General features: G+C 28.8%; 1 protein-coding gene across 2 annotated transcripts in view; it reads left to right on the forward strand.

The window, feature by feature from the left end:
* Window positions 1–14,725, forward strand: part of LOC113398573 (alpha-tocopherol transfer protein-like) — a 176,499-nt gene extending 161,774 nt beyond the window's left edge. Inside the window, exons 1-7 of one of the 2 annotated variants that reach the window (XM_026637374.2) lie at window positions 2,565–2,711; window positions 4,777–4,884; window positions 10,764–10,923; window positions 12,276–12,525; window positions 13,278–13,388; window positions 13,817–13,953; window positions 14,293–14,725. In XM_026637374.2, the coding sequence (XP_026493159.2) occupies window positions 4,797–4,884; window positions 10,764–10,923; window positions 12,276–12,525; window positions 13,278–13,388; window positions 13,817–13,953; window positions 14,293–14,392 (846 nt within the window). In that variant the 5' untranslated portion in view covers window positions 2,565–2,711; window positions 4,777–4,796 and the 3' untranslated portion in view covers window positions 14,393–14,725. Of the gene's footprint in view, window positions 1–2,564; window positions 2,712–4,776; window positions 4,885–10,763; window positions 10,924–12,275; window positions 12,526–13,277; window positions 13,389–13,816; window positions 13,954–14,292 lie in introns of those variants that run through there. The other variant, XM_064216874.1, reaches the window with a different exon arrangement.

Consider the following 14,725-nt stretch of genomic DNA (forward strand, 5'->3'; position numbering starts at 1 on the left):
TTTTTTGTTATCTATATTCTAAATAAAATTCATATTATATTTTTTAGTTAATTCTAATAAAGTCTAATACACTCTAATCGATTATGTACTCTAATATTGTAAATACAAAATTTAACATTGTAGAACGCAGTATCGTTTTAATGATATTTCATAAGTTATAAAATCCTTACGCAGTAGAACGGATTTGAAGGTTGGTAACCCAAATTAATAATATCTCGTTCAAAATAAACAAAATCAGCAGAGCTCTTAATGTTGCCATTTTTAAAATTAAATATGTTATGTTGTGTAAATAGTAAAATTTGACGTAAAAGTTTAATTATTTTTAGGTTCATTCGTATTTATATATATATATATTTCTTTAGCAAATTTATTACAATTTAATGGCAAGATTGTTTTCACTTTAAAATATAATATACATATACAATAATGGTCGAGGTTCACGTTTCAGAGTCATACATGTAATAAATTTTTCTAAGTTTGTAATACATCGTGTTATTTTAAAAGCTATAACTATAAAGATGTATTCATTAAAACATCTAAGAAAAGCTACCGGTTTAAATTCGATTATGAGGTTTATGTAGCCAAACTGTTTAATTATCGTTTTAGTTTAAATATCTATCCAATATTTTATTTTCAAAAATTTGATGTAATTATTCTTTAAAACTACGCAACTCCTATTTTTTTTTTAAATGACTTTTTAGAACCAAATTGGCAATTATTATTAATATTAGTCTTATTGTGTAATTAATCGACAGCTTTAAATTTAGGCTTTATGTCGATTCAATTTTAATAGTTATGTGTATAGGAACCTTAATGTAAAAATCTGTTAAGGCGCCAAATTTGAATTAGGGATAATCTTGTCTTACACTCTATTTTAACGATATTTAAAAACATATATAAAATATATTATGTGCTATAAATATGATTTCTAATTCCAATTCAAATTTCATTATATGTATTTGATGTTATTGTGTTAAGAAATGGATTATAGGAATACATTGAAAACGTTCAACGAAATCGGATAAAAAAGTTATTTACTGCTATGTTTTGTTGCTATACAAAACTGGAACAAATCCCATCTCCTTTAGTTTTATTCTACGGTTTTTTAAATAATATAGGTATTATATCCTAGACATACTAGCGTTTCTAACATAATTATATAACATACCACTCATGGGAAATACCGCTAAAACTCTTGGCGTTTTATGTAATTCTATTAAAGCTTTTGATATTATATATTATATAGATCATTACACACTTTTATATAAACTAAAAATTATATTGTTGAAGATAAAACTCTTTAGTGTTCAGGATTTGTATTAAATGTGTGTTCTACAAGGTCCTAATAATATAAAGTCCTGTATAATTTATAAATAACCTCTATTATCAACGTTAAATGTGTTTGTAATATTATATTATTTTGTTACATTGTACTTTTTAAAGTTATTATAAAAAGGTAAGGTTAAACAAAATTGTTTCAAATAAAAAAAATAATATTTAATGAAATAAATAAAAATATTACTAGACCTTACGTAAATTCTATGGATTAAATTAACAATAGACAAAAGTAATCGATAATTTTAATTATTAATGTTTCAGTCGAATATTTATCTTCCATAACTGAAAGAATTAACATTGATACTACTCGATTAGGATGTTTTGGTTACTATAGTGTGTTTGAAACTATTAATGTAGGTATACTATGAATTATTTTATTAGTAAAATAATTATTAAGACACAATGAAAACGGCCCATCGGTCCCTACCGTTATTTAAACTCGGTTTAAGGTATTTAATAATATATATTAATTGTATCGAATAATTAATTGATGTGATGCACTATATCTTGTAATTTAATTAGAAAGTATTCTTAGTGGCGTCTTTCTTTCGTTAAATAGTAATTCGAATAACGCCAACTATTTCGGAGCCTTATACTTCGCAATGTCATTTCATTATTCCAATGCAAGGTTCTGTTGGTTCTTTATTATGATCTCGCATGCTTTTTTAATTAGTCAATTACTACTAACGTAAAAAAGTAAATGATAAGAATATATTATAGATATACGATTAAATTTAATTAGTAATATTATGTAGGTAATAGGGTAATATTATGTTATTTGATTGGTCAAAAATAGTACATAACAAAGTTTTTTGCTGGTTCTTCTTAATACAATCAATATTTCCATTTAGTTGTAGCTCTACATTTAATTCAACATTTTTACATCAGATTCTAGCATACTTACCTATTATTTGGTAAAGCGAATAGGGATGTTCTAATATACGCAATCGCATAATACCGCATGCGTTGAGAATAAGTACGTGAAAGAGAGAAAATTTTGTATAATATCATATCAAAAATATAGATAATTAATTTTTTTTTTGGATTGACATAATATACATTACGTTATATATATGTACCGTATATTATACAAATCGCGATATACACATTACACATGCGAATTCGCTAATCTTAGTTGAATTTCGTGGCATGTGTGTCGTGTGACGGTGATTCTGTAGGCAATAGATAGGCATACAATACTCGACTCTTGCGACGTATCAACGTTAACATTGGAATATCGTTTATACTTCATTACTTCATTTGGTAGCGGTACTCAACTACTCACAGACAGTCACTCAGTAACCGTAGAGACGCGCCACAAAACAGACGTGTCGTAAGTTAGTTTACTGGTTCATATAAATGCGTAATACTCAGTAAGTTAATTTTATTTATTTCTTCAGACTGTTTACAATAATGCGAATTGTGAATACTTAACAGCAATGACAGTTTTATGAGTTATGACAAGCCTAGTATTGTTGCTGCTCTGTACCAATCTAAAAACGTGAAAATAATTTTATTTCATATAAGATTAATCATATTTATGGTATATGATGTTGAATGTTAGACGTTGAATTAAAAAAAACTAAAAGCTACTTTTGTGTTCTGACAGTAAATATATTTTTTATAGTCTGTATGTAGACGAGTATAAACGAAAATACTTTGGACAGCCGTATTTGAATACCTATTTGATTTGAGATTGTCCCGGAAGATTTTGAAACCGGTTTTGCCAAAACTGGATATTAACCCACGTTAATTAGACGAAATTGACTTTTATAGAGGAGTAATATAGGTTTAACTTTTAATGAACGATTTATTTTTCCAATTCTGATTGCAATAACCCTATAAAAACTTATTAGTAAAAAATATGTACGACTGGTATTTAGGGTTTAAAGTACAATATTTTAGTCAAAGAAAAAGCCTACATTTTCTTATTACCAAGTTTTTCTTTAAATATAAACTGTTTTATAAAATACTTCCAATAATTTTATTTTTTATTTTATGTAATAAGATGTATTGAATACTTAAAAAGCAAAATATATGATGTATATACATTACAAGAAATGTAAAACTTTTCAATAAGCAAACCGAGAGAACATCCACACCTCAATGTATAGACGTCATATCAGCATCATGGATCAGTGACGACTCTGTATAATTTAAATGTAGCAAGTTCGATTTATTTTTATTGTACTTAGATGCGATTATTTATATTATCAAATACATAAGTTAAAAAATAATAATATTACGTCATTTTAAAAACATGTAAATAAAAAAATATTCCATGTTTGATATCTGTAGTCATAAGAAGTTTTCTTAGATTTCGTTGTAATTGCCTTATCTGATATGAACACTTATCTAATGCACTAAACTTCTTTGATCTAGAATTTGAATTAAACTGTTTTTTTACTACGTACCTGATTTATATCAACAGTAAAATATTATATAAAGAAAAATAACATTTTTATTATTAAAATAAAAACGAACGTGTTTTTGAATCGTAAATTCATATGATGTTTAGTTTTAAAAAGTAAAATATGAACGTGAATTATAACATCCGTGTCCAACCTTGTTCTTATAAAAACAATATTTTTTTCTTTTTATACGTCAACCGATTCTACTCTAGTCATACAATTTAAAAGTTAGGAAGGTTTTTTTTTTAATTCAATGTGTTATACTTATGTCATGCATGTCGGTGTAATAAAAGTTAGAAAATATGTCTTTCTGCCGTCGTCGTGATCATAAACGGAGGTCGTGACCTTATATTCTTGTTCGCAATCTTCCGAAGGTCTAGTACAAAACTCGAGGGTTAGGACATTATGTTAAACATAAAGATTTTGTCGAGGTTAGATTTTGTTAAAGAAATTGAACAAAATATAAAAGGAAATATGTATTATTTTTTATGATGTTTTACGTCCAATATTAATTACAACACAAGAAGGAAAAAGTAGAAAAAAAACTTGTTATAATGGAGTACTTGATTATGGAACAAACTTAATATAATTCCAAGGATTGATCTTTGTCTCGATTCTACGGAATAAAGATTTTTTTTATTAAAGTTTTTATGATTTTTATGATAAAAACGATACTAAAATCTTAATTTTCAATGTTAATTCATAATACTTTATTTATGATTAAAAGTGAAATGAAATATGTCATTTCGGATCTAAGTAAAAATAACGTCACTACATGAATTATATGACCGTACAATATTAAGTAAATAGATATATAATGAATACATTTGTTTGATTATATTCCGTCAAATTTAAGCTTAAACAACATAATTGAAATAATAATAATTTTACTAGTACCATATATCGAGGTTGTGTTCTTGAGAAACCGGAAGTTCAATGAATTTAATAAAAGAGTTTAATGAATGATACACATCGTCCATTCGTAATATATTTTTTTTATAATATCATAACATAATTTATTTTACAGAGACAAACAATTTTATAAACATGACAACTAAACCAGAAGACTCTACGAAATATGTAGAAGAATTGAAAGAATGGATCAACCGACAACCTCATCTACCAAAAAATTTGGGTATTTACATGTTTTTTTTTTTTTTAATAATTTATACAAACACACAACAATCACGTACATAAATACTTAACACTTTCTAGGACCGTAAACGCAGTAAACTATTGCATCTAGTCATTGTCTAGTGTACATAACTACTGTATCCTCAGAATTTTCTGATTAACGTTGTACTTTTTATAAATTCATTACTTACAAACAAATGTGTTGATGTATAGTTGCATATACATTTGGCAGAATGTAACTCGAGAACCGAGAAACGCACGCGTTTTCTTATGAAGTTTTCGATTAATGTTGAAAACGAGATGAAGTTTAAACAAGAAATAAGCAATATGAAAACTCATTAGTAATAATCACTGACAGTCAACCGGTTTAAACTAATCTTCAATTTAGATGTAAGTTTTATACTGAGTCTTGTCATCTACATGCAACAAAATCAACGTTTACTAATTACGATGTTATTGATTTAATAAGTGTCAATGTGTACAACTTCTGCTTATTTAATAAATTATAATAACGCATAAAATGTACTTTTATTTTGTGTGCTTAATACCTATTTATTTATCTATAGATTAATATTATATAATGCACAGTAACGTATACGCAGAATTAACATGATAATAAGGAAATGGATAAAAGCAACACGAAAGTAGCCCAATAAAAATCACATTGGTACATAATGATAGGCTTGAACATAATGAAAAATGGGGAAACGTTAAATGCAAATGTTCAATTTTAGTGATTAAACGTTGTACCACTTTTTTATATTAATGTTAAGTTTTATAGAAACCACACATGTTTTTTAACATTACTTACTTAAAATAGTCTATGTCTAGGATGCCAAATCTGTCAGCACATGTATAAACCAAAATCAAAGTTATCGATGGGTTTGAATATACTCGGACTTATTTTGCATTCCAAACATTTTATTTGGTCGATTGTTACCTTATTTTTCTGGCATATACTATACGTGCAAGCACATGAACTGTTGCAAATAAAATAAATTGTAACCAGTCGATGATAATTACAAAATAACACTTTCAGTCTCAGTTCCCAAGATATCCTGAAAAAAAAAGATTTTTTCGAATTTTGACAGTCTGTCTATTGAAGATTTTTTGTTAATTGTTGCTTATTTATGCCCAAATGTTCGTGAACAAATTAAGTAACTACATCACCATTTTATGCATTGATATAATTTATAGTTTAATCTAAATTTTTAGTAATCTAAGTAAAATTATAAATGTAGTTTTTATTCACGAAACATTTTTTAATATGAATCATATAAATCACTTATTTCCTATAGTATATATATAGTATCGAAAGAAGATACACTAAGATTATTGTAATATGTCAAACATATAATGGGTACAATAGACCTATGTTTGTATTAAGAGGCAGTTATTTATTCGGCACCAACAAATACTTATAATAAAGCCATATATGAATATTTTGTGAATTAGCCTAAAATAATCCTACTACGATTATTTATAACGAAATATTTTTCAAGGTCTTCAAGTGATCTGAAGCATTTAAGTAATACTAAATAATTCATAAGATGAATTGTGAAACTGAGTTATTTAAAATAACCTTGGATTAGACAATTACGACTTCGAATATTAAATTGTATTAAATATTGTATAACGTTATTTAAGATTTGATTAAATATTAAATTAAAATCACTTCATATAATAAATAATGTAGTACCATGTGACAATGAACTTTCAACCATGATCTTGTAGTAACCTAACATAACCTTGTACTTGTAATGAGTCATACCTTACATAGAATGTTGGGGTACATACATTTCAAAGAAATATATATATATTTGTTTTTTAATTAATTCTACTCTTTTGAATCACATTTTACAAGTTGATCCGTGAAATGGTTTTTGAATATCGATTCACATAAAACAATTACAAAAAAAAGTACAATTTTAACAGAATACAAAATAAATAAATTTTTCGCATATAAAAAAAACACATCGAATGATTATGGAATGAATTAAATTTAATATAACATATATGGTAATGTTTATGTAATTCTGTTTTCGTATTAATAACACAAACAAGTGCACTCACAACAACAAATGAGTATCATAAAGACATAGACTTTTCAATTCCACGCCAGGCATAATATTTGACACCATTTCAATATTAATATTACGTAATATTAATAGCGACCAGCTATACTAAACTCTCAATAGCATCTGGCAGCTTACCTTGGATTTTTTTTGTTTACCTACTCGATATGCCCAAGAGTATGTAAACGTAGTTCTGTGTCTGAACTCTTTCTCGTCGATGAGGGAATAATACAACTAAGCTTACGTATATGTGGTCTATAATATCTCGTACAAAGTTGAAAATGGCCGCCGTGAACAGTGAAGTCCTCATGATTTTATTGCTGATAATTATGTAATCATCAGCAGTAAAATTATGCAAAATATGGGAAAACCATTGTAAGAACAAACAAAATACATCTTATAAGTCTAAATCATTAAATGCACTATAAAAACAGCATATTGACCATACGTTCGACCACCGATACCTAATGTACATATGTTGGCAAATTATCCACTAACTAAAAAATAAAAAACCAGAACTATTACTATCGAGTCTAAACGAGAGGTACATATATAACTTAAATTATCTCTTACTTTACAGACTACACGTATTCTTACATCTCGAGTTCTGTTTATGACAATGACAACAAATTGTATTGTTATTCTCAAAGTCTTTGTATAAGAGAACAAAACACGAATATTTTATTTTTATTTGAATACTATTAAGGCTAATAAAGAACTCGAATGCAGTTCTGATTTGGACTCCTGATATTATCACTTGATAGTTATTGTGAATGACAATGAATCGTTTAGATCATAAAGACTTACCTACCCGATTCCTGTGATATATTGTAGAGAAACCTAACTTATTGTAAAGAGGTAAGGTTCAAATTCAGCATTTTGATAAATGTAGAATACATACATTCTATCATTACTTCATAATACCTTTAGCGTTTATACATTCAGAATCAGTAAAAGAAAGAGTTTAACATTCAATATTTTGGTTCGCAGTTTTGTTCTCATTCCGAACAGGGGTCAATATATTATTTACATATACAATTATAAATAAATTTAACAGATTGTGATATAAACGCTGCTTGGTGGCTCGTCCAACTAGATAATTAAGCCTCGCTCCAATGTTTTACTTTTTTTTTGTCTGTATCTAAAGTATTTGTTTTTCGGTGTAGAAAACGCTTACTAATGATTATAAGTTTATGTCAGTTATGAGTTAGTTAGTCATATATTAGTACGTAATTACGTTAAAATTCGTTCTTTGGCTTATTTTTTTTATTCTCTTTCTAAATAAGATGTTCTAGTATATAGTATGAACTGCCAAAAATTTTACTTGTATACAATATTTGTTTATATTACCACTATATTTATATTATCATTTTATTTAAAATATATCAAACTTTATTTTATCTGTGACAAAAAATCATTAAAATAAATGAATACTTAATTGTTGTTTTTTTAAACTACTGATAATATTATTTTAAGAATTTCTGGTATACCAGTGTCGTGTGAATGAAAACAATTTGTTAATATTACGTGGGTTTTGAATGAGACATAAAAAAGTAGACAGGAAAATAAAAAACCGTAGATTGAAGTAAGTAATTAAATAATTAAATGACTATTGCATTCTAAGTTTATAAACCAGGTACTTCAAGCATGACCGTCACGCCAATTGAATGCCACTTGAGAATAAATGTCTCAAAAATGCTTAAGACAAACTCGGTCATATGTCATAGAGTCATCGAAAATAATAAAGATAATTTGTTTTTGGCGTTGTTATCGCGATTATAAAATATGAATTGTTATGTAGGTCGTAATATTTCTTAAATTGTTTCTATATTATTTTCACAACATGTTTAATTATACAAATTTATTATATTTATTTTATTTTCCTGTCTACTTTTTTATGTCTCATTCAAAACCCACGTAATATTAACAAATTGTTTTCATTCACACGACACTGGTATACCAGAAATTCTTAAAATAATCTTATCAGTAGTTTAAAAAAACAACAATTAAGTATTCATTTATTTTAATGATTTTACATGTTTATTTATTTTATTTTACTTATCTTTTTATGACACAAGTTGATCTATCTAAATTTTTCCACTAAAATATTAGTTACGTATGTAAATATATTTTTAATATTATCGGGGTATAAAAATAAATAAATATAATTAGATGATTAATTGAAAGATATGAGTTATTACAAAATAACTCTGCTTATCCAAAATTATTAGAATTCATTTTTCCGTGATTGCTGTTTATAAGTATGCTGCATATCATAAAATATCGATAATGTCATCACAGATTATATAATCATTATGACGTACATACGCATCGGTTGATTTAAAAAATCTACGATCGTCACGTATGGTATTAAAAATAACAGTTATCATTTTTCACATGGATATTGGATGTCCTGTTTTTTATAAACTGTAATACTAGTTTCGACAAGTTAAATGTAACTCTGGACGCAGTCTTTGTTTTCCCATATTATAAAAATGCCATTTAAAATACAAGATCTATTCACTCATGATTGCGCGCAACTCAGAAAGGACTTTACGGAACTTTTATTTTTAAGCGAGCATTGCACATCTGTAACATTAAAACTCATCCAATCGAATCATTGAAATTTTATATTCTATTACTTAATCTTTAACACACGGACACAATAAACATAATGATCTATATATTTGGATTTTGGATCGACAAAACACTTTTATTTACTGCCGTGAATGAAGCGTCGTATTCGTGTCGTTAAGTTCTAATAATAGCTACTAGACAAATATGTCATTATTTTTGCACCGAACATACTAATGGCTAAAGTACTTTATATATCCTTTATGTATAGCAATCGATAAGGTCCGTTTATTTAATCAATAAGTCAGAGTGTTTGCGAATAGAATAACTTTTTATGAAGTTCAAATTATTATTAGGTATTAAAGGAAAATTATTAATTAAAAAAAATATTCAATAGATTTATAGCATGAAGTTAATAAATGTTATTTTTCACGCAAATCGATTTAATTAACGTAAACCTAATTAAGAGAAAAACGTCACTACTGAGTTTTTGACCAGTTCTTCTCAATAGAAATTAAATTCCAGACCTGGATTACCGTTACATTTAACATTGTAAATGACGAATGAAAAGTGCTAGAATAAAGTATATCTTGATTTTAATATTTACTCAAAAACAAGAATTTATTAAAAAATGTACGTAAAAATTTATATATCATGTCTATAATAGAAATGTTTCCATGGAAAGACAATCCGTCTTTATAATGTTTGTACGTACCTCCATGCACGTACGTTTGCTTACATTCGTTGTCATAGAATACTTTTATCTTTTTTCATTTATTATTACCATCCAACCATAGGAGTTGGACTGACTATGTAATATGGCACTGAATGGTTATTTGATATCGAAACACCGCAAAACATAAGATATATAGATATAGGATGATATATAAAAATATATGTATATGTATATTGGTTGCTACTCAAAATATTGATCAATAAAACGTATTACTCGATAAAAGATTATGTATACGATAAAAACCGCGTGGAGTTACCATTTGTTTATTTTCATGCAGGATAAACATACTTGTGTAATTTTGTCGTAAAAATTACTTGTTTTCTAATTTTCTCGCGGGATCTTCTCAGAAGAACCTACATTTAAAAACGACTGTGATTTTAAATTGAATCCTACCAACTTTACAAACGGTTTCGCTCTTAAACTTTCCATATCATATTATTATTTTCAGTAAATATTGGAAGTATCAGTTTCAAATGTTAACTTCAAATGTTTCAGGTAATAATCTCCTGCTCCGGTTCGCACACAGCTGTTACTATGATTTGGAAAAAACGAAGAAAACTGTGGACATGTTTTTTACTGTTAGAGGAGCATGTTCCGATCTCGTCACCAACAGAGATCCCCAGTCGGCCCATATGCAGAAAGTTATGAAAATTATGTAAGTTTGTCGCTATTATTAAATAATGACGTAATTTTTTGAATATATTTTAGACATACGCGTCGTTCGTGCGTTTGTATAATATCATTAAATTTAAGTAAATAATAATATTAAAACATAGGGCTATTAATTTATTTTAAAACTAATTACTACGGATAGACGTAGCACCAATTAAAAATATGTATTCTTATAGTATAATTTTACTATGTTCTAATAAAGCAGCTACCACATTACCTACTCTTAATATCATATGCAATCCTAGTAGCAGTTTTAGACTGGAACAATACAAGTAGTAACATTACACATGTACATTTGATTTGATTTGATTGTTCACCACCAATCAGAAGTGTTAATTCTGTTAGATCAATTTGTAGTTACAGAAATAAGTGACACACATAAAATTTAATTAGCGATACTGATGTATGGTATAGTTTAGCAATGCAAATGGCACTTGGTAGTAGGGCTTTGTGCAAGCCCGTCTAGGTTGGTACCACCCACTCATTAGATTTTCTAACACCCACTCATTAGATTTTCTAACACCCACTCATTAGATTTTCTACCACCAAACAGCAGTACTCACTATTGTTGTGTTCTGGTTTGAAGGGTTAGTGAGCCAGTGTAACTACAGGCACTAGGGACATAACATCTTAGTTCCCAAGGTTGGTGGCGCATTGACGATCTAAGGAATGGTTAATATTTCTTACTGCGCCGTTGTCTATGCGTGGTGGTGACTTACTATCAGGTGGCCCATTTGCTCGCCGCTAAACTATACCATAAAAAAAATGGCTGCGAGTAAATTCACCTTTTATCGTCCAGCTCAATGAAGGCTTTTTACTTATATGTTTCAGTGTGAACATTTTATAAACATAGGTCTCGTGTTTGGAACTTCTTTGATACTATTTAGCATAACGAAAGTATATAAATATTCAGCTTAAAAAACATTAAATAGGCAATTACTCGTCGGAGCAAATAGTACACTCCGATTTGGAGGATCTGCTAAAATATGGGATGGAAGTTATATATGTGCATACCAATGATATTCTAATAGGGCGTACGCTGTACAGATTTTCTTTCCTCAAGATGTATTTCATCGCCATCGGACACGAGATGAATTATAACTGCGTGGTCGCACACGGATTGGATTCCGAATCTTTAAATATTTATGTTTTCTGATCACTTGATAATTTTGGGTGATTAATTTACTTTATGCTTACTTTGGGGTGCATTAACACCCCAAAGAAGAATAAGAAGTTTTAAATGTTTACGTGGGTCAGGTTATATGCTTCTTGCAAAATAAACCCTATGTGCAAATATCTATAAATATAAGCTTAAAATTAATTTCACTATTCCAGAAACCTCAGTCAATACGGTATATCCGGCAACAGATGGCTCTGGGTCTGGCAGCTAAATGATCCGGGCTTAGAAAATTACGATTATATATCGGATGTCAAATTTTTTTTCTTGAGTACTGACTCTAATTTCCTCGTGAGTGACAATTTACCTGAAGAAGATATAGTCATGATGGACGTCAAGGATATAACACTGAGATTGCTAACGAAGATTAATCTCTCCGTAGCGAGAAGACTGGCGAAATATCAGGAGGTATTTATAAATCATTAAAATTACTTGGTAGTAGGTGTTTTTGCGAGCTGTCTTGCTTAGGTACCATCCAATCGTTTGATATTCTTTCTCCAGACAGCTAATATTGTTGTGTGAGGGGGAAGGAAGGGTGAACGAGCTGGTGTAATAATAGGCGCAAGGGAGATAACTTCTTAAATGTTAACGTTAAAGAACGGTATAACCACCTCACAGAGCAATGTAAATGCTTAACATCATATCAGATCTATTTGCCAGTCTCTCTGGCATCTGTCAAACAGATGTTGAAGCTAATATTTACAACAATATCACGTCTATCCACAACTATATAGTCTTAATAGAAATAGTGATTTACACACGTTGTATGTAAAGGAACAAAAATATATACTCATATTATAAATGCGAAAGTAACTCATGTTACCGCTTGTATCTTCACGCTTAAATCGCAGAACCGATTTAGATGAACTTTGGTATGAGTCCCGGGGGAGGAGCAACTTTTTTAATTCACCTCTCGAAAAAAACTGGGAAAGAGAGTTTGTGTGCGTGACTTTGAGTAAAGCCACAGGTTCTAATACTAGTGTGGCCAAATCTGTAATTAACATTAATTAATCTATATTTTTTTCCCACAGATCATATTAAATTATATTTGATTGATGATGATTAAAACACTAATTATTAAAAAAACGTTATATTTTTATAAACATTCATAAAAGATATATTACTTTTAAATATATAATGTATTTTTTATCATAACACAGGAAGCAATGCCCATCAGACTGAAACAGATTCACGTAGTGAACGCCCCACCATTCATAGACAAAATATACGGAGCTTTAAAACCTTTCATCAAGAAAGAGATCACGGAAATGGTTGGTATCTAATTATTATACAGTAGCAGTTTTGCTTTAGATTTTAAATCATTTTTTCACTTAGAAGATTATTCTTCATGTCATAAAGTAGAATTGAGTAGTAGAGAAAATAGTTTATTATTATTATTTTTACATCCATTGGTCTATTCAGTTCTCGTCCGTCTACTCTAGTCTTAAATAAGGTTGATAAGCCTAAGGTACGTAAAGTTTGGAAGTTACGTAAAGTCCTGTCATTCCAGCGCCTGAATTCTTTTCGATTTTGTCGTATTTCCTTTTCCTAATATGTCTGTTCAAGTATTTATGTGTGATTTATTGTCGGGTTAATAGTTAGGGCATTACAAATCGTACAGAATCCAATGTAAATTATTTAAATTTATTAAGAACACGACAGACGTATGTATATAGTAATATATTAATTTTCCTTACAGATACATTTCCATCCGCCAAAGTCGGACACATTATATAAGTATTTGAGCAAAGATGACCTGCCATCCAACTATGGTGGCACTCGACCTTCTATGGCCGAACTCAAGGAAGAAGTCATTGAAAATATCGCAAGGAATCGGTAAAGACAATCATAGTTTTTTTTATTTTAATTATTGTAAATAGAATTGACAAGTCGATTGTTAGTGGTCACGAACCTCCGTTGACATCGGCACCATAAGAAATATTTACCATCACTCACATCACCAATGCGACACCAATCTTGGAAACTAAAATGTTATCTCAAGTACCAAGGATTTTCGGTTTTGCGGTAGATTATGTGACGAATGTACCCAGGTATAATCGCACAAAGTATTTAGAAATCTTTTAATCAAACACAACATCGTTTTTCGGGTAAAGTTGCCGTATCCGCGACTTCACCTAATTTTGTATGAAATTATAACGTAGAAATTTATTTCAGAGATGCATTGTTAGATGAAACTTTATGGAGACTCGTTGATAAGAAGAAGGCCGAATCATCCATCGATTCCGGATCGTTCCGAACGCTCGCTATCGACTAAAGTATAATTATTCCGTATTTGTATCTATCGATATATCTTGGTATTTAAGATTCTGGCTGTGTTAAAATATCTGCACAAACATCCGGTATGTGAGTGGAAGATAGAACTATGCTGAAAATATTCAATTACCTGTAATGCATTAATTTGTGAACATCGAAACATTTCGTAATCGTAATAATGATTAAAAATGAATGAAACTTTTAACATTTGAAAGGCATTGCGCCAGAGACATGCTCAAATATAAATAAGCACTTGTGTAAATGAAGTTAAGTGACTAATGTATCTATATTAAAAATAATATTAAGTTTTGTATAGACTATATAATTACAGCAA

Source organism: Vanessa tameamea, chromosome 14 (assembly GCF_037043105.1).
Source record: "Vanessa tameamea isolate UH-Manoa-2023 chromosome 14, ilVanTame1 primary haplotype, whole genome shotgun sequence".
In the NCBI taxonomy this organism is placed as follows: Eukaryota; Metazoa; Arthropoda; class Insecta; order Lepidoptera; family Nymphalidae; genus Vanessa; species Vanessa tameamea.